The sequence below is a fragment of the Aotus nancymaae genome, unplaced genomic scaffold, assembly GCF_030222135.1.
Source record: "Aotus nancymaae isolate 86718 unplaced genomic scaffold, 86718_ANA_hifiasm-v0.15.2.pri h1tg000099l, whole genome shotgun sequence".
NCBI classification, from domain to species: Eukaryota; Metazoa; Chordata; class Mammalia; order Primates; family Aotidae; genus Aotus; species Aotus nancymaae.
The window spans coordinates 5,915,399-5,940,671 of record NW_026988514.1 but is presented as its reverse complement, the minus strand read 5'-3'; the positions used below and the strand labels follow the sequence as shown (position 1 = coordinate 5,940,671).

General features: G+C 48.7%; 2 protein-coding genes across 3 annotated transcripts in view; both read right to left on the bottom strand.

Moving 5' to 3' along the window:
* Window positions 1–402: 402 nt before the first annotated feature.
* On the bottom strand, window positions 403–4,993 carry ZNF22 (zinc finger protein 22). 2 transcript variants are annotated; one of them, XM_012475562.3, is made up of 2 exons: window positions 4,938–4,993; window positions 403–2,438 (listed from the first exon to the last, which is right to left on the bottom strand). In XM_012475562.3, the coding sequence occupies exon 2, from the start codon at window positions 2,347–2,349 to the stop codon at window positions 1,675–1,677; it is 675 nt and encodes a 224-aa protein (XP_012330985.1). In that variant the 5' UTR covers window positions 2,350–2,438; window positions 4,938–4,993; the 3' UTR covers window positions 403–1,674. The 2 variants fall into 2 exon arrangements, with proteins under 2 accessions (XP_012330985.1, XP_012330986.1); XM_012475563.3 differs by lacking the exon at window positions 4,938–4,993 and adding an exon at window positions 4,397–4,535.
* A 6,095-nt stretch (window positions 4,994–11,088) lies between these two features.
* Window positions 11,089–25,273, bottom strand: part of RASSF4 (Ras association domain family member 4) — a 35,587-nt gene continuing 21,402 nt past the window's right edge. The window contains exons 4-11 of the mRNA XM_012475565.3: window positions 22,899–23,041; window positions 21,471–21,562; window positions 20,645–20,799; window positions 16,333–16,434; window positions 15,994–16,045; window positions 14,746–14,867; window positions 13,817–13,914; window positions 11,089–12,550 (exon numbers count right to left, since the gene is read on the bottom strand). Of these exons, the coding sequence (XP_012330988.1) occupies window positions 12,490–12,550; window positions 13,817–13,914; window positions 14,746–14,867; window positions 15,994–16,045; window positions 16,333–16,434; window positions 20,645–20,799; window positions 21,471–21,562; window positions 22,899–23,041 (825 nt within the window). The 3' untranslated portion in view covers window positions 11,089–12,489. The remainder of the gene's footprint in view (window positions 12,551–13,816; window positions 13,915–14,745; window positions 14,868–15,993; window positions 16,046–16,332; window positions 16,435–20,644; window positions 20,800–21,470; window positions 21,563–22,898; window positions 23,042–25,273) is intronic.

Below are 25,273 nucleotides of genomic sequence, written 5' to 3'. Positions count from 1 at the left end.
GGTCCTGGCCAGAAGCTATCTCAGACACAAAACTAACATGAATAGCATTGATAGTAGATCCTAAAAGGGCCAGAGCCACAATCCTGCCAAGGAGTGACTTGGCTGCGAGTAATAGGGTGGCCAAAGATCACTTTTTTCTTAAAAAACAACTGTGATCACCTCATACTTATAAAACACCCTGTGAATATCCTGTTGAATGAAACTTGTCAACAAGGTAATTGGGAAGTTCAAGGCCATCTTCTATGGCCCTGCACTCAAATGCAAGGCCAGGAGGAAGGCAAAGTTCAAGTTTGAGGAAATCAAAAACAGACAAAACAAGTGATCCATCCAAAAGCTGTGGTTTTAGATCTGTTGTTTAAATAATTAAAACAATTCCCCAGGAGAAAAATAAACAGAAGGTAGTAGTATACAAAATATTTCTTTTTTATTTTTATGAATAATTGTCATTAATACAGCAGAAACCGATATGATTATAAAAGATACCAAAAAATCAGAAAAATGTTAGCATTCAATAGAAATTAAAAACCTGAGCTAGAGGCTCATCAGAGTCTGACACTTGGCACCATTCTGATGGAAGTGAAGAAACATGTTTGCCCGACTCCTTAAAACAATTCATTAACACAGAAAGAGTTAAATTTCAAAGGAGCTACAATGCACTGACACATTATATGACTTTTGTTGTTGACAAACATTTAAGCAGGGCTATCTAATCTCACAGTCGTGAAGGCAGGGAGGTGTGTAAATCATAGATTTTTAATTAGCAGGAAGCAAGCTGAGATTTTTCTTGGTGAAATAGTTTGTTTACTCTTGTAGATCTAAAAGGCTAGCTCAGTCTGTCAGAGCACAAGAGAATGCCAGAAGAGGTCAAGGGCATGGGGATGGATCGACACGAATCCATTCCAACTTGTGGAAAACAAATGACACAGCAGTTACCATCACAAAGAATAGTATTAGTAGGAATTGGAGACTTGAGGTCCAATTCAGTCCTCATTTGGATTCTATAGTATCTCTTACTAAAAATTTGATAAAAAAAAAAAAACAGGGAAATTCTTACTCCTTTAATTAACATTGTCCACAAGGAGAAGGGAAGAAATAAACAATAGCTAATATAGATGGGCCTAACTTATTAAAAATCTGTGAGCTTGAATACATTTTAATATGTTGAATCTTGAGTCATACTTATAAACCAATGGTTAATATACTACAAAACTTTACAAACAAAATCTCATCTGTTGCAGAACTTCAAAACTAGTGGAATTAATTTCTTCTCCCTTTTATTTCTTCCACAGAAAGTCCTAAAACTGAGTAATCACTGGCATGCCTGCATTCACAAATATATCCTCAAAACATAATGATTTTTATCAAAATGTATCTGCAAAACATGATGGTTTTTGAAAATGGAAGTAATTTCAAATGAGGTCAAGGATGTCATACTCCCTCCAAACGTATTTTCAGTTCTTTCTGCTCCACGTCACATAAAAAAGAAATGAGGGTAGCTGGACTCACGTAATTTCTTTCAGCCCAATAATGTCATTAAATTCCCAATGTTTTCACACTAGCAAAGATCTAGTATTTAAGTGATCTACTATAAAGCATCTCTATTTCTAAAAAAGATTCCTTTCATTTTTTACTTTTTCCTAAGAGGGCTCAACAAGCTGTCAAAAAGCCTTTTACTTAACGAAGACCAGCCACAGATTTCCTTCCTGTACCAGCTTTCCAAGAGGATAAGTGAGTCTTCACCCTGATATTTTTGCCCCGGGTTTTACGAGGCTTCTCTTCTTTATGTACCTTCATGTGCTGCCTCAGATGAGAGCTCTGACTGAAACATTTGCCACATTCACTGCACTGGTAGGGTTTCTCTCCTGTGTGGGTTCTCTGATGTTGAATAAGGTGGGAGCTCTGGCTGAAACACCGGCCACACTCATCACACTGATAGGGTTTTTCTCCAGTATGAATTCTCTGGTGCTGAATGAGATTTGAGCTCTGTTTAAAGCTTTCTCCACACTCATCACATTTGTAGGGCTTTTCCCCAGTATGGATCCGTCGATGCTGAATGAGATTAGAACTCTGAAAAAAACTTTTCCCACAATCAGCACATTTATGGGATTTCTTTCCAGTATGGATCTTCTGGTGTTGAAAAAGAGTTGAACTCTGACTAAAACTCTTTTCACATTCAGTACACTTGTAGGGTTTGTCATCCAAGCTTCTTCTAAGTCTACTCAAGCTGGAGTCAAATCGAATAGTCACACCCCACTTCTGCCGCTGCCGGCCTGTTTTGCGCTTGTTCTCATAGGCCTTTCCTTGGCTTGAGGTCCGGGAAATACCTGCTTTAGGCTTTGCTAACCTCATGGTGAATAACAAAATGTAGATGTATGAGAGTTTACAGGCTTCTTCTGAGCTAATGTTTCATTTCCCAGAGGTGCACAGCTCAGAATTTTCTGTGTAGAAGGAAAAAAAATTATAGATGATCAGAAAAAAAATTACAGATATGTTAATTACTCAATTTGAATACCTCTTCAACCCATCAAAATTGCATTCATGTTTAAATTTAAAAAGTATAAATGCAAACAAAGATAATATGAGGGGAAATTTGGGGAGAAATACTTGCAACGTAATTCTAACAGTTCCAGAGTTTAAGCTTAACAAATATCACCAAATTTTGACTGAGTTTACCACTGGAGTTTCTACTGGGGCGGGACAAAAAACAAAAAAAAGTGATGAGGTGAAATGGAAATTTTCTAGGCATTACAATTTTGAAGGTCTAAAAAATGGAGATAAGGTAAAATCTTAACGGAAATGGAATAAATCCAAAAGACAATCAAAATTTGTGTAACAGAATATCACTATTTTAAAATATTTATTTCCACGTTAAACTTCTACTCACTGGTGACTGCCTAAATAAGGTATCCAACTGAATAAGAAATGACAAATTATACTACTTTATAATATAGTCCTGTTTATCTGTATTTAGCCATTCGATTTCCACAGCTCTAGATGACAGATTAGCTCTAATTCTGTAGCATGAAGTGTTTTGAAAATTGAAACTACGCTACAGGGAGCGGTAGGTTTACTTAGTCTATGAAGACACACTTTATTACTGGTTTTTTTAGATCCTAATGATCCAAGAAAGCAGACAATTTGTTGAAAACCCAAAACAAAAGTATTGTTTTTGGAGAGAGAAAAACTGCAAAAGGACTTTTACCAGATAGTGGAATGAAACTGAGTAGAAAAAGCATGGTAGGTAGGACACAAAAAAAGGAGAAGGGGGACAAAATGAGTTTACATGTAAAAGTAGGATGGAATTTTTAGAACACCCAAATGATGCAAAATTCAGAATTTCAAACTTGTGGCTATTTAAAGTAACAGTCAAAACAAACCAACAAACCCCCCTACAAACCCTATATAGGTGGCAACGTGGGAAAAGCTAGAACTTCAAAACCAATAAAATTATTGGAACTACTTTCCATTATCTTGTTTCAGAAAGTAGACTTTAAAATAGGAATAATTACTCTGGGTTTCTTTGCATACAAGCATATAAAGCACATAAATGAAAACACAAACATTGTTTTTCTTGCCTTCCTTTCATCTTATTCTTTAACTGAGACTTTAGGACCAGGACTTTATCTGGATATTTAATAATTATATCAGCTGTAATTATGGTCAGCGTAGGAGCAAGGGGCATATAACACAAAATTACAGTTAGCACTATCCATTCCTTAACTTAAGCAAATATTTACAGAACATCTACCACACAGGAGAAATTGTGTTAGGTACATGATGCTTTTTTTTAAAAAAAATATAAATAATAATTAATAATAGCTATAATGGCTATAAAAAATAGCTACAGTCTCTCTGCAGGGAGCTGTCTTTGTATACAGTAATTATACATATTTTTAAATACTATGGAAGTCAGATCTGTAGGCAGTAGGGCACAGATCCAGAAGCCAATGCTTCAGCCCAGATTCTGCCATAACCCATGCTGCAACCTTCCTCGTGCTGGGTCTCAATGCCTACTCTGTACGTCAAGCGGACACATTAGATGACCCCGAGATCTCTTACAGCTCTCAAATCCTACATGGTTTTGAGAAACTCAGACTATCAAATCCATCTACAGACGAGGCAATCATACTAATAGGTAGCCTATGTGCCAGACACTGTGTAACTTGATTCTTTGCTAACTCTTTAATTCTCCTGGCACCTTTATCCAGTTATTTCCCTTTTATATTAAAACAAATGAGGGCACAATGCTAGAAGGCACTGGCCGGGTTCCCAGACCCTGGCAGTCCGACTTCAGAGCCAGTACTCTTAGTGGCAGCCACATCTTCCATCGCCCAGTCCAACGCGGCGACCCGTGCTCTGCATTATCTCCCCAGCACGGGCAAGCATAAAGACAAACCTGAGTGACGGGAGCTGCTGTTCCTGAACACCCAGCTAACTAGAATCTGCCTCAGTTTCCTCCTAAAACTGGGAGGGTAGCGATAAAGCGACAACACCATCAGGATGTCAGAATCTGCAATGAATCTGAATCTGAAAACCGCTCAGAGCAGCCCTGTGCTGCCTAAGCATTTGTTCCACACATCCAGTCCTTTAACGCTCCGAGCGACGGAAGGGGCCGAGGCTCCTGCTCACCGGCCCGGTTCCACCCGCCGCTGGCCGCGCCTCGCCGGGGGCCCCGGTCCAAATCTCTCCCGTCCCCAGCCCTCCGCCGGCCGCTCCTCATTGACCCGGCCCGCCCGCCGCGCAGACTGCGGCCCCACCCTGGGCCCGCGAGGCCCTCCTGCCCCCGCCCGGCGGCCAGGCCCTGCCCTGATGCGGGTGGCGCCCGCCACGCCATCGCCTGGGCCCGCGCCGCCCTTGTTGCAGCCAGCGCGCTCCCGAGCAGACCCGAGTACCCAACGCGGGCCCCGCGCGCCCCCACGCACCCCAGGCCCACTTACCGCGCGGGATCAGCCACCACCCTGGCTCACTAGGCGCCTCCCGCGCCGCCGGAAGTGAGGGCCGCGCCGCGCTCTGGCGCCGCCACCGTCGCTCTAGGAACGTGGTGGAGCGACCCTCTATGGTCCCGGGCCCACCCGAAAGCGTTGTTCATTTTTTTCCTGTCGTTTTATTTTCTCCTCCCGCCCCTCGGAAGGCGTCCCGTGACCCCCAGGACCTCAAGAGCTGTAACCGCCCCTGTGTGTTGTCGAGGCTTTTGAAACCAAACTCCAGCCTCTCCAACCTAGAAACTATATACTCTCTACAAATATTGAGCTTTTTGAGAGCCTAAAAAGTTCTTGGTACTTTTCACGAAGTCAACTTATTTAATTATCACCAAAAAAGTTCCTGCAAGATGGGAGCAGTTATATTCCATTTACAGAAAAGGAAACCAAGGCTCAGAGAAGAAATTTGCTCTGTTCACCGTGAGTAAGCGGACGACCCAGGATAGTGGTTCTTTGTGGCTCCAAAGTCCGATTTCAACACACCCCTTGTGTTGCTCATTAGTAATGATCTCTCTTGGTTTTTCTTCCTCCCAGGCTCCTTCTCAGCCATCCTGGCCGTGCTCAGCCATCTGACCAGCTGACCTCCGCGTCCCCTCACTCCCTGGGAAATCCTCCCGCCTCTCGGCTTCCAATGCTGTTGCTGCATGCTGAAGACTCCCGCACTAACTCCAGTCTGACCGTGGGACGCAATTGTTATTGAACTCCAGACTTGTATATCGAACTGATTACTAAAGAGCTGCATTTGCATGTGTAATGGACATCCCAAACCTAACACACCCCAAAAGGAATTCCTGATACCTACCTGACCTGTTCTTTCAACTGTGTTCATCCAAGAATGGAGAAAGAGCCCGGCATCTTTCCAGTTGCTCAGGCCAAAACCGTTGATTGTTGTCTCTAATTTTTTTCATCCAAAATTCACCTGTGATTTATCTGCAAATTATGTTGGCTTGATCTTAAAATACATTCATTATTGAGCCACTTTCAACACCTCCACTGCTATAACCACCAAGCCACCTACATCACCCTTCTGGATTATTATATTGGCTTCCCTGACTACAGTCTATTCATGGCCCCAGAGTAATCCTCTTAAAGTAAGATCATGTCATTCATTTGTTCAAAACCTTCAAAGGCTTTCCAACTTATTAAAGCAAAGTCAAGGCTTGGCAGTGGCACATGGCTCCCATCATGATTTGTCTCTTTAGTTCTTGATTGTGTCTGCAGTGCTAGAAACAGTGCTCAGGAGGGAACAGGCACTCGGTAAATATTTGTTGAATGAATGAATTTATAAGATGCCTTATTGTTTACAAAGTGCTTTTACATCTGTCTTCTGGTTATTCATCTTCACCATAGCCTCATGAAGCACAGATCATCATATCTGTCTTGCAAATCAGTAAACTGAAGCAAGAGAGGCTAACTTGCCTGAAGTAATACAGTGGGTTATTGGTGGAGGCTAGACTAAGTCACAGTTTCATTCTCTTAAACTGGGGCTTTCTGCTCTGCAGGGAGCTGTCTCTGCGTATGGTAAAGCACAAAGCCGAATGAGATCTGGACAGAGTCTGCACTCACAATCTAGAGAGTATCTGGACTATTGCAGTGATTAAATGAGGTGAGGTAAGGCACTTAGCACAATGTATAACACAGAATAAATGAGAGTCATTGCTGTTACATTTATTTTTAAGTTATTATTATAAATTGGTTGATGCTGGTGGTTGGAGGGTTTGGGGTAAAGGGCAATGGCCAGAGATCTAGAAATGGTTTAGGAAAAGTGTCAGGAGCAAACATGACCTGTTGGAACTGTCTGCTCTACGTACACTAAAATAAAAAGATAATTAAAAAAAAAAAAAAAACCATTTCATGTCCACATAAAGGTGGATTATCCCTTTTTCCTATACCTGAAAACAACCGGGCTAGCCATAGAAGGCCCAGAGGTATGTCGAGTAAAGCACTGGGTAAAGAAGGATGAAATTTTTAAAAAAGAGAGAGATGAAATAAAGGGGTATGGGTGCCTAAGTGTGGACAGAGTTCTAGGCAGTAAGGATGGAGAGGAGGGAGAGCCAGAAAAAGATATGAGGAAGAGGAGGGTAAAGTAGAACTGGAAAAAGACAAGGAGAGAAAGCAGGCAGGGTTTTATACCTTCAGCTTAGTTATTAGTATAATAATAAACACTTATTGAGTGCTTATTATGTGCCAGGCACTGTTTGCAGCGTTTGAGGATCTCATGTGAGATTCCCGCGGTATGATTGTTGCTGAGAGTTTGCTCCATCTTCTCTGGTTTAGGTCCCTGCACTTTGTGGTGTGACTCCCGGTGCCTCCTGGTGAACCACATGCCCGTCCCACTGATGTTGACTTGACCACGACTTGCACTGGGGCTGACTTCATGTGACTGGAGGCAAGGGGTACACCACATCCTGGAAGAAGCTTTGAGTCACTGCCTTTCTGCCAGGACTCTGCTCTTTCCCTCTGCCTTGAGAATAGCATGTCCCAAGTAGGGGCTGCCCCCTTAGTCTAGGGCCCAAGATGAGAAGACACATGGAGCAGAGCGACAGAAGCCCACTGTAGCCACAACAGTCCCACGAAATGTGAGAGAAACAAATGCTCTTGTAACACTGAGATTCTTGGTGTTGTTTGTTATTGCATTAAAGTTGACTAACGTACCTCCCACCACCCTTAAGAGATAGGAATTGCTATTATCTTGTGATATTATGAAATATATAGTTGGTGGGTTTCCTGACATACAACTTCTAAAATACGTAGAATCTCCAAAGTGATGTCTTTTTATATGTGAATGAGTTGACTGGTGGCCGGCAGCCCCTGGGTAGCTTCAGGATGGGGCTGGTCACTGGAAAGACCAAGGCAGGATTAGAAGAATGGCAATTTCAGCTCCACCCCATCAACATTGGGTGGAGGAGGGCGACTGAAGGTGAAGTTGATCACAAATGACTGATGAATTAATCAATCATGCCTATGTTATAAAGTCTCCATAAAAGCCCCAAAAGGACTGGGTTCGAGAGCTTCTGGATACCAGAACACATGGAGGTTCCCGGAGGGTGGGGCATGGGGTTGGGGGGTGCAGCGGGGAAGAGGCATGGAAGCTCCACGCCTTTTCCTTCATACTTCACCCTGTGCATTTCTTTTTCTGTATCCTTTGGAATATCCTTTGTAATAAACCAGTGAATGTGTTTCCCTGAGTTCAGTGAGCTGCTCTTACAAATTAACCCACGGAGGGGGTCATGGGAATCTCAACTTGAAGCGGGTAGTTCACAAGTTCCAGAGGCCAAGGCTTGTGACTAATAAGAAGGGTGGAGACCATCTTATGGAGCTGAGCCCTCAACGTATGAGAGGTGATGCTACCTCCAAGTAGATAGTGTCAAAACTGACTTAGAGGACACCCAGCTCGTGTCCCTGCAGAAATGATTGCTTGGTTGGTGTGTGGGGAGAATCCCCCACCCCATTTGGTCACAGAAGTCTTTTGTGATTATTGTTGCTGAGTGAGAGAATAACAGAAAGCACTTTGAGTTTGTTTTCTTCCACACAGAATCCCCATTTCACAGATGGCAAAACTGAGGCAAGAAACTCGCCCACAGTCACACATATTTATAAGTAGCAAAGCCAGACTTTGAAGTCAGAAAGTCTGGCTTCAGAGCCTGTTAACCTCTCAATAACAGTGTATCTCCCAAATGGGATTCTAGGTAATTTTTATGCAAATTAAATGATTGAAAATGGTCATACATGATATTTACAAAACACAAAGGAGAAAGGGAACAAGGGCATGGGAGGCGAGGGGTGGACACAGTCTGGGCATCTTTCTGCACATATTTCTGGGGATTCTGGCCCAAGAGAGGCCAGATCCCCTTAGTGGTTGGGGCGTCTCTGGGAAACTGCCCAGCAGGGGCCAGTTTGCCCCTGAGCCCAGTGGTATTTGAAGGATTCATTCTAGGAAGAAGGGTCTTCTGGGGTGAGAAAAATCCTGGCAAGATAGTTTCATTTTCCCATGTCTTTGTCCCCTGCACCCTACTGGCTTGCATGTGCGTGTGCGCGCACACGCACACACACACACCACACACACACACACAGCAGCGAGCACCGCTGCCTTGGGTCTGTGTTTGGCAACACAAATCCCCAGCCCAAGTGCCAGAAAGGCAGTTATAGGTGTGGCTCATGTGCAGTAACAAGAGTGATTCTTCTCCCATGAAGACTTCTCAGCCAGGGATCCTGCACAATGGCTCTCTCCACCAAGCCTGAGTTTTGTTTCCTTTGGATTCTCTGGGAAAGAAAAACCCTGGGAATTCCCATTCCTAGGTCTGAGAAAACATCTCTGTTAAAGGTTGACCAGGAGGGCAAAGGGCCCCACCCTGAACAACATGAATCTTGGGCAGGGCATGTGAGCAGTTGGCCTGATCCCAAACAATTGCAGCTCTCAGGGCCTAAATATAGCCCAGGCATCTGGCTGTTTTTACACTCAGTTGCTTGGCTCTGATTGACCAAGCTTCCCGTCTGATCACTGCTGAGGGACTGAGGGCAGCAGGCCATTGCCCGCCACTGCACCTGGCAAGGATATCCCGCTGCCCCTCTGCAGCTGCCAGGCACCTGTGTCCTAAACACCAGGGGCACATTTTGCACGGCTGGTCGCTCCACAAATCATCTGGTCAGACTGGATAAGCCTTGGAACTCATTTCCCTGGGACTAAGGGGCCAGATGTATCCTGGGTGAACCCTGGCTCTATTTTGCCAGTGGAAAGGTCTTTAATCCATTTTCTGGTAAACATTCCAAGCAGGTAGCATATGGATATCACCGAGGAAAAAACAAGATGTTTTGATCCCTTCTGGTAATTTGTTCTGGGCAAACAAACTTGTTTTTCCTGAGTCCAGTCCTTTTGCAATCATGCTGATTTCATCCTGTGCTGTTTATTATTCTCTCTGGTTCCTGTAGCCTGGCAAGACAGTCCTGTTTAGGAGACAACGCTCTCCCTTAGGGATCTTTGCTTTATCTTTGGATACCTTTATTACCTGAGACACTAGGTAGCCAAGGGGTATACAGGAAATACCCAAAGCTCTATGGAGAAAGAAAGTGGTGGTTCCCTGCAGGAACCAGTAGGAAACCACAGAGACCAGCCTCTAACGTTTGAAATTATGGGGTTGAGGTGAGCTGAATTCGCAGTTTCAGATTGCGTCTGAAAAGCAAACATGATGTTGATTAAAAAAATGTGAACCCCTCAGCCAAGTGAAGTGTATACCTTTTCCCTTTTTCTGAACAGTCACTTGCTAGTGACTGTTCAGACCTTAATGTTCAGAAATTAGTTTGGTAACACCTACTTTAAAAGTGACACTTATCCAAAAAGGCTTTAAATAATATTGTAATAAGTTGCAAAAGTAAACCAACCAACCAAACAGGCTGGTGCTTAAAGAGGGTCTCCTGCTCCACCGGCTTCCTGTGTGCCAGGCCCTGGCCTGCTCCCGGCTGGCAAGTGTGTGTTGGCCTGCGACACCATGTGCCCTTCTTAATCAACTCTGCCTTGGCCTCGGGCTCCCTGCTGACCCTCCCAGTGTCTGGGCTTCTTCTCCTGATGAGGAGACCCCTAGACACAGGGCAGACTGGCTCCATCTTTGTGCCTCCAGGGCCGAGCACAGACCTGGCACAAGGCAGTCAGTCAGTTACAGCTGAACAATGGGACAGCAGCTGTCCTACACCTGACGTTGTACGTAATAGCTTGGGAGTACAATTACCTGGGAGCTTCTGTTTGATTTGTTTTGGACCCTCTTCTAGGCCCTGCTTCCATTCCACTTGAGCCCCTGGCCTGGAAGATTCCTGGGGCCCTTCTGATGCTAAGATTCTGCGACTCAGGGTCACTCTATTGCTCATCATCCAGGTCACTTGTACGCCCCTACCAGTGACACCTGCGTGTTCCATGGCAGCCTCCCCTCAGGATCCACACTAGTCCTTGGGGCATGCGCAGAAATGAAGGAGTCATGTCAGCTCCTAAAGCAGCGAGCTGTGGCTCTTCTGCCAAACATGGCCATGCATCCTTTAGGATACGAATTTCAGAAGTTAGAGCCGGGGCTCAGGGTGGACACACAGAAAGAAAAAAAAAAGAAAACTTAATTCTCATGTCTTCAATACAACATGACTTTATTGAGCACCTAAGGATCTATGCTGCTGAAGGACAGCAGAGTCGACCAAACAGCGGGCAGGCCTCCCCTGCATCTCCCCGTGTCTGTGATGATGGAGCTGGGTTGGGGAAATCCTCCCCTACAGTGTCATTGCCCTGACGAGCACCTCCACAGAGCATGGTGGCTTCCAGACTCTGCTCTTGATAGGCACCGGTAAGGAGCTTCTACATGCATTAGAGATGGAGCCTCTCCTGTCTTTGCAAGTCTTTGTGGTTCTTCCCTTTAAATCTGCCATCCACAGACCTCAACAGGAGAATAATTTGGTCTTCAGTTTGCTGTTTTAGACAAACACTTAGCATGACTGATGTAAACTGTTGCATAATTTTGCAAAGGCTTTCTCATTCATTCCAGAAATTCTCCATCAGTCACAAACACAAATTGTTAAGTATCTGGCCCCAGGGGATTCAAAGTCCTTTCCCCCAAACAGACATTTTTTCCCTTATTATTTTTCCTTAAGGGGAAGTATTGAAAGTTGTCCCCACACACTAGAGGAGAGAAACGCAAGCCCAGAGAAGGCAAGAGGCACACAGGCGTCCACCGGACAGTTATGATGGGGCTGAGCATCGCCTTCCTGAGCTGCTACTGGGCAACCGTGGACTCTCATCCACACAGGGCAGCACCCTCTCAATGCCATGTGGACCCTCCTCAATGTGATCGAATGGCCGTGCTTCTTGTGGCAAGCTCCTTATAAGAACCCCTTTAGGTCTCTCTGATGAAGTAAAGGCTGATTTCTGCAGAGAAAGTGAGATACTCGTGGCCTTATTCCTGGTCTCACGTCTGTGCCAGGGCCCTGAGCTGTACGAGGCTCACAAGGTGACACTGGAGGCTTAGAGGCCGGGGACGCTGTGGCAAGGTGATGGTTGAAAGCAGTCTAGTCTCATACCTGCTTGCAGGCCCTGCTTTTCCCAGTAGCATTTCTGCAGGACAACATGATGTGAGGGCAGGCAAGAATCTCATATAAAGGAAGAGGATAGGGGCTTGTGGCTCCACAGGGCCTCAAGGACAGGCACTGAGCAAGTGGATGAAGCCTAAGCTGCAGAGGCTGGGCCAGCACTGCTCTCCAGTGCAGGAGAGGCGTGGTGTCGACAGGGCTGGCCACATAGATCTGACCCAGCAAGTTTCTGGCCCCTCAGGCCTGGATCTGCTTCCTGTGGGTGCTCACGTCAGAGCCAAGAGCTAGGGCTGCAGCAATTACGGTGCTCAGGCTTCAGACAGGTAGATGCACAGGTGCTCGATTCCTCAGGTGGTGGCTAGCAGTCAATGTGACCGGCCAGGACCAGCCACTAGGGCTCAGTGTGCACCTGCTTCGGCTGGGGACTTTGGAAGAGGCAGGTGCTGACCAGCTACTTGGCCTCCACCAGCTGCTCCAGGCGCTGCAGCATCGTCAGACGCAGGGCTTGGAACCTGGAGGGAGACATCGCCAAGAGGACTCACTGCAGGCAGGGCAGGGAGGTGGGCAGCAGAGCGAGAGACCTGCAGATGCCTGGCTCAGGAGACCCCTGCAGCAGCCACGTCTCTCCTTTGCCAAGGAGAGGGAAGGCCGTGTGGCCTGTGCCTCGTGAGGAGCAATCAAACCAGGCTGTGGACTGCACAGAGCATCAAAGCAGAGTGTTGTCATTTCTATTGCAAAGACTCTAACACAGACAGCAGTGCACTGGAGTGGACAGGGCAGGAGGGCAGGGATCCGGAAGCCCATGTTTCAGCCTGGATTCTGCCATAACCTGTGCTGCAACCTTCCTCATGCTGGGTCTCAATGTCCACCCTGTACATCGAGTGGACCCACTAGATGACCCCCAGATCCCTTCCAACTCTCAGACGCTACAGGGTCAGCATGGACTGCAGAGTGGAAGGTTCCCCCTGACTGCAGTCTCCTCTGTCTGTGTGGGGTCTGGCTGCACAGATGGGAGACTGTGGAGAATGTGGCTTTCCAACGGTCATTCAACCAGATGCCAACATCCATCCTTTCCCCACACACCCCAGGCCCTCTCAGTGAGCTCCTGCCCTTTCCTTCCTAGCTGCCTACCCGCCAGCCCTGGTGGGGTGCCCTCCACAAGTCCTGTGCCACACTTCACCTTGCTGAGGGGGAGATGTCATTGGGACCACAGTCTGGCTAACCTCATGCAGCCAGGTCCTGGCGTGGTGTCCCCAGGAGCCAGCAGGTGACACCTGCTCATCTTTTCATTGAACTAGCCCTCTGCACCTGAAAACATCAGCTGAGGTTGGAGTTCCAACATCTGCCACTGTGGGGAAGGATCAGAATTCCCACTAGGATGAAAGGCCCCAACCAGGCCAAGTCTGCCTCAGCATGCCGGCTCCTCGGAGCCACATCACCAGCGGAACTCGGAAGCCTGACCCAGCGCCCACCTGGGTTCCTGCCTGAGTCTCCTGCCTGGTGTTCTGTAGCTCCTGCCTGCGCTGGTGAGGATGCCGAGACTGGATGGGTGATCGTGGCTGTGTCCCATTGTTTTGGCAAGCTATCACCCCAGCATGGTGGCAATACTAAGCAGGGGGACAGAGGGCGATGCTGGGGAGCCAGGGTTAGCAGGCCTCTCTGTGCCAGGGCACCGGTGCCCATGGAGGAGAGAGACCTCCCAGCTGGCACTGGTGCTGTGCCTTGCAGACCTGCCCTGATGCTCAGGACCCATGACTGGCTGTTTAAGTGCTGCTTACTTCATGGTCAGTTTGATTATTTCTCTTTCCTCCTCTTCTTTTAATTTTTCAACAAAACTGTCCAGCACCGGCATTTCAAACTTAATGTATTGAGCGACCTAGAAAATCCAAGAACATTTTAATGTGCTTTAAATTCGAAGCCAGAAGTGTGTTTTCTTTTCCTCAAGGCTTCCATAGTGGCCCATTCAGCCAACATCTTGTATCCACGGAAGGAGCTGCTGCTTTTCCCACCCCACCCCCACACTGCTGTGTTGTGTACGGATGCCAGGATTGGGAGCCTATTCTTATCTCAAAGGCAACTGTTATCCCTGGGAGGAAACGTTAAGCTGAATATTAGGAAGAGCGTTCATTACAGCAGCATTGTCACATTGGGTGCTCTCTGGGCTGGGGGGTGGGGAGGTGGGAGTACCATTGTTTCTAACAATGGAATACAACTGCCTGAGGGACACGTGGTCTCTAGGCCTCCTACTTGAGGTTCAAACCCTGAAAGCGGCTTCTGTGCAGAGAAGTCTGGAAATGCACTCCCTGTCTGGTCAGAACTCAGGCTGTTGGTAAGACTTAACGTTTCTCTGTCTTTCACAGGCTTGAGGTAGGCCATAGTTAAAAAGCCTTTGCCTCGGTCTCTCATATAATGACAACAAAACACATTCCAATGAAGGAAAAGGCTGTATTTCCCTGGGACAAAAAGCACAGGGCCATGGTTTTACAGGACCCAAGTTCTTCTTTCCCCTAAGCTGCTGGCGCTGGTGGTCACTGATGGGAGAGGGAGGGCTGGTGCCTCCCTGTGCTGGGCCTGAAGCCCTTTGGGAGGGTGTGGAGTTCCTGGAGACATCATCTGGGAGGGCTCTGGTCAGGAGTCCCTGGGAGGCCCCATCACCCAAGAGCCTCTCACTCTACAGCAGTCCTCCCCAGCCTCAGCCCCCACTCACGTCATGTGGGACTTCCACGCCCAAGTCGGCTTCCATCAGGAACATCCTGGCGATCTTCTCACATGGCCCATGCAGGATTCTGGAAATCAGCGGGTACTCGCTGTCTTTTAATTTTGTCCGCTCTGAAAAAGAAGGTGGTTTACAAAAATGACAGGAGAGTAGGATCACCTCTCTCTGTTCCAGATTAAGAACCGATAGAAAACGCGTGTCGAGGGGCCCAGGGAACCCTAAGAACACAGACCTTGCTAACAGTGCTGCCCTGAGAGATGCCTGCTCACACTGAAGGGAGGCACAACAGGGCCTCCAAATCTGCCACTTTGGCGTAAGGATTAAGTGGAACCACTGGCAACTGAGAAGAAGCAGACACAAGAGAAGCTCTCCGCCCTCCCCTATTTGCCGAAAAGCAGGACAGAATTTGTCAAGGTGTCCCGGCCGCCACTCTCTAGGGAAGGATAGGATTAATCACCAGACACAAACCGAGCCCCTCCTCAGCCTGGAAAGGGCACCAGAGGAACCTGCACAGCACGTCCTGGTCCCGCTGAAGCAGCGCGTCCCTTCCCGCAGCTCCCCATAGGGTAGGGTGGCCTTCCTGCCCTGCGCCTCCCCAGAAACTCAGGCCCTTCTCCTCTGTCTTGTCACTTCTGTAAAAACTTACTGTTCTTTTGTGAAGCTGTTATTTAAGCCCAAATTCTAACCACTCATTCCGGGATGTTCCCACGGGCATGCATGATGCAAGAGTTAACAAATGTCTGTTTGTTCTCCTTAATCTGTCTTTTGTTAATCTAAATACAGGGCCCCAGCCAATGAATCTAAATTGGTAGAAAGAAAAGATGTTTTTCCTCCCCTACAGTGTCATTGAGCAAAGGTGCAGCTTGAAGAGAAACAAGATCTGAGAGGGTGGGAGAAAGGAAAGCTGAGATGGTGGGGGGCCAGGGCCTGATGCCGTGTGACATGCACCCCACCACTCCTAACTCAGACCGATAAGCTAGGGACCCATCCATTTCACTGGAAGAGGTGGAGAGGGAGCCTTCCTACAGTTTGGTGGGATTCTGAAAGGGACAGAAAGTGTGCCTGGGTGTGGGTAGGGGAGAAATGTTCATGCTGGGAGGCACTGCATGCCCCAAGGTGAGGAGGGGCAGCTGCTCCCAGCCCCCTAGGTAAGGAGCACCATCTCGAGGCGGGCGGGGTGTCTTGCTGAATAGGCAGAGACCTTTTGCTTTTATGATCAGAAGTGGAGCAGGTACTTACCCCCAGATTCGTGAACGATATAGAGTGAGAACTCACTGGGACCGTCTTCCACCTGCACAGGCAGTCACAGGAAGTCAGATCACGGTGCTTTGAGATGGGAGAGAGCTGAGGGGGTCCCCTGACAGCAACCACACCCCCAGTGACACACACACAAGCCGCAAGGAGCGTGCCCTCCCCCAAGCCCCTTCTGCTTAAAATCGGAGAGACAAAAGCTCAGCAGATGGAGGCTTGCTAGACTTTCCACCCAAGAGCCACGGGCAGCTTTCCCCAGCACCCCACGCCCGACAGAACAGCAAACCACTGGCATCCCCGGGCAAGGCCACTCCTGACCAGGCTTACCCTGAACTTGTTCAGCAGAAGGGTGAGCACCTGCAGGGTTGTCATGGTGCTGTTGACCCTCACATTGGTCACGGACCCATAGGCCGGAGTAAACACGGAAGTCTGTACCGGGAAGGGAGAGCAGTTCAGGGCAGGCCCAGAGGGGACGAGGGGCTGACATCACGATGATGAACAGGCCCAGGCAGCAGGTGATGCTGAGATCTAAGAACACCTCTATGTGTCCATTCATGCGGACGCACACACAAGCTGTTCCCAGATCTGGGGGACACTCTGGGAAGCTATAGTAGTGCACGCCTTCCAGAGGCCTAAGGAAGATGTCTACACACCCAGAAGGGCCACCTCTCTGGACCGGAGGAACCAGGGCCGTGGAAGTCATTCACAAGGGTGGAGCAACCAGTCTCTCCTTCACTCCTTCTATTGATCAAGTCACCAGGTGTCTGTTGATTCTAAGGCTGAAAGTTCCCTAATCTGTCCCCTCCTTTTCATTCTCCCAGTGGTGCCTAGTAGAGGCACTGGTTGCATCACATCAGCTTCCCAACTTGTTCTCTTCTGGTCTCAGTGCCTCTAATCTATTCTCTGCACCGCCTCCCACAGGCACAGACTTCTAAGACTCCTGCACCTGCAAGTGTGGTCTAGCCCAGCTGCATGTGTGCAGGCTCGGCTCCCTGCCCTAACCTGCTCCACACCACCTGAATCAGAGTCTGTGTTTGTAGAACACCAGGCCACGCAATTTGTGCACCTCAATGTGAGTAGCACTGTTTGAAGGCACGGGTCTAAAAGTATCTGACGCCTTCCTGGGGCCTGTGCAATATCATTTGTAGTTCTTCTCATTGTCATGCACGTATGATACCATGGTTCCCTCACAAGGACCCTGTGCTCCAGTCACAGAGCTTCTTCACAATTGGTGGAGGGGGGAGCACATAATATTTTTGCAGGTATCTTGCCTTTGCCTGTGAGACACCATATATGAAATCAACCAGGACTCTGCCTGACACATAATAGGTTGGCCCTCAATAAACACTAGCTGTGTATTGAACCTGCTAAGAGTTTACATACAATCATTGATTTAATATTCATAACAACCCTTTGAGGCACCTATAACTAGTCCCCTTTTCTTAGAAAGGAATCAGAGGCTTTAGGAGGCTAACCAGCTTGTTCAGAGTCACCCATTTAGAAAAGACAGAGGCCTGACTCAAAGAATTCCATCTGAAAACCTACATGTTACCACCTTGGTACTGGTACCTCTCAGCAAATGTGACTAATCTGCAGGTGAACCTCTCTTTGCTTTTCAAACTCAAGTTTAGATTCGCATATTCCTTCTCTGAGGTCCTAGCTCTGTTTTCCCAAGGAGGTAGCTGAGGCTCCAAGAGCTCAAGGACCTATTCAGTATTCCCCCGCCGCCCCAATCCCTGCTTTGATAAGTACAGGCACAGCTGGGAGCCACTGTCGGTTCGGTTCCAGACCATCACAGTGAAGTGAATATCTTAATAAAGTGAGTCACACAAATGTTCTGGTTTCCCAGTGCATATAAAAGATATGTTTACACTATACTGCAGTTTCTTAAGAGTAAGATAGTATTACAACTAAGAAATGAATGTGCATGCCTTAATTAAAACTACTTTATTGGGCCGGGCACGGTGGCTCACGCCTATAATCCCAGCACTTTGGGAGGCTGAGGTGGGTGGATCACGAGGTCAAGATATCGAGACCATCCTGGTCAACATGGTGAAACCCCGTCTCTACTAAAAATACAAAAATTAGCTGGGCATGGTGGCGCATGCCTGTAATCCCAGCTACTCAGGAGGCTGAGGCAGGAGAATTGCCTGAACCCAGGAGGCGGAGGTTGCGGTGAGCTGAGATCGCGCAATTGCACTCCAGCCTGGGTAACAAGAGCGAAACTCCGTCTCAAAAAAAAAAAAAAAAAAAAAAAACTACTTTATTGCCAAAAAATCTGACACAGACACAAAATGAGCACACACTGTTGGAAAAATGGCACCGATAGACTTGTTCAACACAGGATTGCTGTGCACCTCCAATTTGTAGAAAATGCGGGTGCAGCAAAAAAAAAAATCTTCAAGGCACAGTAACGAGAAGCACAAGAAAACAAAGCATGTTGTGCCAGGGTCAGACTCAACTGTGACCTGCTTCGCCCGGCTTGATTCTAGTTGAGGTGCAGAATGACTGTGTTACATAGACAGCCAGGATTAGGATTAGGCTTTCTGTTCCTAAGAAACATGAAGAGAGGAGTTAGGCTATTTCAAAGAGACAAAAGTCTTGTTAACAAGACATTGTTTATGTTTCTTCTGTATGAAGATTTTTCTCAAGACGATACCAACCAACTCCAAGTAGGAACAAGGGTCCCGTGGTTACTTTCTCATCTCTAATCACAAATGGTTTCTCTCTAACAGAATGCATTTGAATCCAACAGGCCAGGCAGTGGGAACAGCTACAAAGTTTCACCCAGTCTGGAAATAAAACCAACATTTCTGGGAATCAGAACAGTTTTGGATAATGACTGAGTGAAGTAATAATGCACTGTTCTAAGAAACAAAACCTGGAACTGTCTCAGAAATTCAATGCTAGGAATTATTTATTTTTCAATTATTGCCTCTGACTCAAGGAATCCACGCCCTAATTTCTAAGGACATTAGTTCTGTATGGATATCGAGTGTGGTGAGAAACAGGGCTTTTTGTATAGAGGTATTCTTTGGGAGTCCCCTTACTCACCCAGGAGATGGGGAAACTACGGTCCCAAGTGCTTAAGACACTATTCTGTGTCCCTGAAAGCAGCACTTTTTCCTGGAAGAATGGATTCACATTCCACAGGCAAATCTGTCGCTAGGAGGAAAAGCTGCCCTCACTGGGTGACAGGCTGAGGCCCCGTGTCGTCTGGCTGAGCAGCTCTTCTAGGTAGTGTGGTTCAGACAGAAATGAGAGGCTGTGATGAGAACCCTCACTGTTCATTTCAAAGGCCGCATAGTGCTAGGGATGTGATGTTCCTATGACATTGGCAATGACTACAATAAGTTTGAATGTGCTACACATATCTCTTAGCGATGAGTGAGATCCTTCGAGAACTAGCGAATGTACTAAACAAAGCTAAGCCCCACAATTCAGTACTTTGAATCATGGAGCAAAAGATCCCCCCCCTTTTTTTTGTAAGGAACATAGAACTGGAAAACACCCATGCACATATTTTGGAAATTTTTGAATAATTCTTAAACTAAGAATGCTAACAATGGGTACTTTACACATCACACACTAAACCTCTTTTGGAACAAGATTTCAAGAATACCCAAGTCATGTTGTGGGTCCTTTGGCTAATCTACACCCTTGTTTATCTCTGCCTAACTTCAACCCTGGGTCCCCTTAACTCTCTCAGGAAACTCTACTTTGGAATAGTCCTGGGTTTTTCTGGACTTAGCAAAGGCAACCCTATTATCATTCATTCACCTAGCGAAAGCCTAGCAGAGGTGGAACGGAGGTCCTGAGATTAAAGCAGGGTCCTTTCAGCTTGCCCAACTGAATTCCACTTTATCCCAAAGTCCAGGGCACCCCAAGTGTGGCTTGAATGACCCCTGGATGGCCTAACCTGGGACACCTGCTCCATCAGATCTGACCCTGAGAGCCTCCTCCTGGGCCCCCTCCCTGCCAATGAGTCATCCTCTATCAAGAAGGGCAGCTGCTTCAACTGGAAATCTCGGCTTGCATTTCCCAGTGCTGTGGGCAGGTTATGGCCTGTCACAGCACACTCCATCCAGGGCCTTGCCCAGACAGCCAACCATTTTATTTATAGTAACAATCAACTTCTCCCGTTACAGTTCAGTTTGTTTATAGAATGATGTAATTTGGAGAAGGGACAGCTTTTCCTGAGGTCAGTGCAATGCATCCTTGGACAAAAGGCTGCTTGCTGGGAATCTGGGGTCGTCCAGGTTCTCTAAGGCACAGACGCATGTGCCCTAGGCACACCCCTGCTTAATTACTCAGTGAGAGTGACGGCTGGATACATTGTTCCCAGGGATCAACCAAAAGATACTGTCTGCCCGGGGCACTCCCAGCTTACTTGCCAGAAATCCGTGTGACTTGTGAGGATGGACTGACAGTGAGCGTGTGCTGGAAAATGCATAGGTCATGAACGGGGCTGTTATGTGGATGCAACCTGGCATGAAACCTCCTGAGGACACGGGGATGCCAGCAGCCTCCGCGCCGTCATGGTGAGGATGCACTTCCATGACTGTCATGAGGCTTGCTGTGCCTGTGGTCAGGGCTTGTTCCCCATGTGCTCAGGGGAGGGGCCAGGTTGGGGCGTCACCTTGTGGTTGTAGAAGTGGCCGTTGATGGAGAAGCGGTGTCGCCGGATGCACTGGGCCTCTCCAGGGGCGCGGCACTTGGGCCTCCTCTTCATGCAGCTGGCATCACTCTTGGTCCGCATCAGCTGGGGGGCCTCTTCATCCTCCTCCAGAGGCCCTGCATGAGAAATGGGCGAGAGGGTGGCAGGGTGGGTGACGCTGACAGTGCAACTGCCTGCTGTTGGGAGGTCTGGCTCCCATGTGCATTGGGGCAGATAGGGTAGTGAGGGCCATTCCTGGACTGGAGGTTGGATATTCCCAGCTTGCAGACAGGAAGGTGAGACCCAGACAGGGTAACCTGGGTTAACATCACATGGCCATATGCCTCTTGGTCTCTATCTTGGGCACCCACGGAGGTCTTTGGTGGCCCCAGCCCTGTCCTCTGAGCCCCTGCTCTGAAACAGCTCCTTCACTGAGTGCTGAGGGAAGGGGCACGAAGAGGACGGCTGAGCAGGTACAGAGTCCAGGGTGTGAGGTCGAGCTCCTGGAGGGAGGCGAGGGGCCAGGAGAGCGCAGTGCCCTCAGGATGCTCCCCTTTCCCATAGTGCGCACAGGGCAAGGGACTCAGGCCACCCCCATGCTGTCACCTCCCAAGCCTCTGCTCCCTTTTCCATAAAGAGAAGTGAGAATGAGGTCAGAGCACCTCACAGGCGGGCACCTGGCTAGGGGTCCAGCAGATAAAGTCACTCTTTGCTGGGGCACAAAGCTGTCCTTTGGAGATTGTGGTTGTGAGCCAAGCTCCTACCCTGGATGAGGAAGGGGTCCGGGCAGCTCACGGGCTCCGCTTACCTGAGCTGTCTCTGGAACTCTCTGCCTTGTGCACTGGCTGAGTGCTTGGCTCCTGGGCTGTGACGTTGCTGTCCTGGGGTGATGTCTCCTTTCTGAAAAGAGACAACTGAGGTGCTGAGATGGCTGCTGACAGAGAAAGGGAGCTCAGGGTAAGGAGAAAAGACCAGCAGCCCCTGGGGAGGACACAGGTGGGAAGCAAGGCAGGCTGAGGTGAGGCCTGGATTTCAAACTGAGAGAGTCAGTCTGAAACTATAAAAGAAAAGTAGGGGCCTCCCCCACCACCTGCTGGATGGAGCATGAGCCTGGCCCTGCAGACCTGTGGGCCTGTGCTGGGCTGCATTGCACAGACACGCAGACGCATGAACGTGGCCAGGGCCTGCACTTTCCTAGGCACCAGGCAGAGTGAGGCCAGCAGCTGTGTGCCGAACAGGCTCACTGGGCTTTCCAATGGCCTGGTAGGGTGTCAGGCAGAGGCCACCTAGAAGGGCCTAAACTCCAGGCCTCCTGACAAGATGAACTCAAGGCCAGAGCAGCCAGTGCTGGGCCGGAGAAGGAGTGGGTGTGTGATGAGACAGAGTCCTGCAGCCCAGAGGACCTGGGGAGGAGAAGACAGACGGCATCCTGGAGAACACACGGGCAGAGCCTCAGCTGTTGCCTGTGACTGCTTGTACCTCGAGGAGGGGGACATGTGAGTCACACTTGCAGCCTTCCTAAGGAATCTGACTTTATGCTCTAATTCTGAGTGGCTCAGAATTCGCTGAGTGACCAGGAATACCTGGGGACGTGCCGGGGCTGTCAGGGTGGTAAGTGCTGTCAGAGCATGGGTTTTAGGTGAAATCTGAAGGGGGCTAATCTCTGAGTGTGTGCCCTCTACAGGAGTTACTACTGCAGAAGCAGGCAGGGCCCAGCCACTAACTGAGTCTTTTGGGAATGGGCTGAGAAGGAGATAAATGTGCATTAAACAGTAAGGCAGGCAGGAGACCATTTCCTCCTGAAAGAAACATTCTTCTGATATTAAATAAATCTAATGTGAAATTCTGATATATTTATTTAAAAAATTTGAACATTAAAATGAAAACAGAGCAGTGAGAGGCTAAATCTGTGTGAATTTTTAAGACAGAACAAGAGATGCTAAGACATGTTTGGCTTGCACAGGTGTTGGGAGCCCCCCCTGGCTGCAGCCGTCCCTTCTTGCCAGCAAAGTGGCTCCAGGAAACGTTCTCCAGGAGGGAGGGAGAGGCCACCCTGGGCAAGGACTGAGGCAGTCACGGGACATGGGGATGAGGCTGGGTCACCATCCTGTGCCAGAGTCCCATACGGGAACAGGGTTCCCATCCAGAGGCTCGAGATATCCTCAACCAGCATCCAAAACAGGGAGCTAGGGCTGAGAAGGTGTCACAGAAGCCACCAGGTCAGCTGGGCACTCACGGGGGGCAGCTGGGCCGTCCGGGCATCCACGAGGAGGAGGGGAGGTGCATCTGTTCCCGGTCATCCTGCATCTGCAGCCGGATGGGCCGCCTCAGCCCCCAGGCGATGTTGAGGAGCCCCTCGATGATCAGAGTCCCTTCTTCCTGTGGGGATCCACACATCAGCCCTTCCCGCAGAGCAGCTGTCCACCTTCCCTGTGCCCCCTTGGGGTGCAATGCTCTGGTCATTCAGGCCCCGCACAACCCTCCTCCTGAGTGGCTGGCCCGGTCCCCTTGGGAAGGACCACCAGCCACTACGTGCCCTGAGGCGCGTGGCCAGGCCCTGTGGGAGGAAGCCGAGGCTTGCTGAGCTCATGCTGGGCCAGGCGCACGGCCCGAGATGCAGCGGCTGAGTCAGGTGTCCCACAGGAACCCAGCTGCTGGCCAGCAGGCACGTCCACACCGTGGCAAGGAAGTGGTTCCAGGGACGCAGAGCCGGTTTGCTTGTGTGAAGCAAGTGACCTCTCTGCCCACACTGCACCTGGGAGGGGGTCCTGCACCACCAGATCCTGTGGCCACCAGGCCCTGTGGGGTCCCATGCCCACCAGAGCAAAAGTGGGTGCTCTCTGTCCTAACTGTGTCTCAGCCTCATCCTTCTCCCAGTGCCCCCCGACAGCAGCAGCATCCACTCGCCAGGGCTGACAGCAGGTCTTGCTTTTCTCACCACTGCTAGGACATCACTAGCCCTACATCCCACACCAGAATTTCTACAACAGCCTTCATCCCATGTCTCCAACCTGTCTCAGTTTTCCTAGGTCTGCAGGTGATATAGCTCCTCTCCTGCTGCCAACCTGGGGTCCTAATCAACAGAGTCCTCTGCTGGCACCTTGCTAGTGCTGGTCGGCACCCATCGGGCCCTTGATTCAGTGCCTCTGACCTATTCCAGGCCTCAGTCTTTGCGAGACCACCCCAGTGCTCTGTGCCAATCCCAGTCACTCCGTGCGTGAGCCTGGCCAGCTGCGTCATTGCCAGAACACTTGCTGGCAACCTCAGCTGCCCTCTCTCCAGAGCTGCAGTCTTGAAACTGCGCACTCCTCATCTGCTCTGACTCTAGTCTTTCCACAATTAACTTTGAATGTCATTCTCCCATTTCCATCTCAACTAACATTTAATTTTATTATTTATTTGTGTTTCATTGTGGTAAGGACATTTAACATAAGAACTACCCTCTAAACAAGCTATGAAGTGTACAATACTGTATTGTTCACTGCAGGTGCTATGCTGTCCAGCCCATATCCAGGACTTACTCATCTTGCATAACTGAAACGTTATATCAGTCGCATAGCACCTCCCCATTTCCTCCTCCCCTCCCCAGTCCCTGCAACCATCATTTTCACTCTCTGCCTCGATAAGCCTATTTTAGATTCATTATATAAGTGGAATCATCCAGTATTTCTGACCCATATTTTAGATTCACAAATCCCATTTCGCTCTCCTTGTTGGCACCGAAAGCCCTGTGAGAACAGGGACACCAAGGAAACTTCTTCATATCCCTGGCAGCACTCAGGAAGACCCTGCTCAGTGTGGATTTCATGGCAAGTTAGCAATGGGGTTTCTAGGTTCAAACATCCTGCCATCCACAGAGAAAAACAGTGTACTTGAAGGTTATCAAAAATATACACGGCTTCCAGATATGACCTTGCACTATCTGCTAAAAAGGAAAACAAACAAGCAGAAACCAGAGTTGTTTTTGATACTCACTGGCGCTCTACAAGCACAGATGTGTCACTGAGCTCCCTATGAAGGTGAGGCCAGCATGGAGTTCAAAGGTCCATGGGGGTTCTGTTCTTGCCTCTTGGCCTCAGGTGCCTCTCAGTGGAGAGAGCCTGTGGGGATGATGGCTCACTCATGGAGACCCACTGCCCTGCTGCCCCACCCTGGACCCCAGGCAGAGGGAGATGGAGCAGACACAGCCCCAGCCATGAGGGGCTCAGGCTTGGATGCAGAAGGGGATGCAAGGAAGATTCCTGGAAGAGGTGCTTGTTCACTGCACAATGGAAGACAGGTGAAGGCGGACACAGAGGAAAGCTGAGCGGGTGGCACTGACTTGGGGACCTGCCTGGACAAAGTCAGGGGCTTGGCTGTACCGGGGACAGGCTGGTTTGCCATGACTCAGGCCAGATATCCCTGCACAGGTGGCATGTGTGCCCCCAACATACCTGCCCACCACTGTTTACCCTCCTCCAGCTTGGCTGATTCTGAATGGAGGGAAAGCCCTGTCAGCCAGCAGGAAATTCTTCCATCTCCCTCCTCCTTTCAGTCTCTTGACTAATCTGCTCATTGGTAATAAATTCAAAGAGTCAGAGAAACAGACAAAGGGTCTACTAAAGTTGTAAG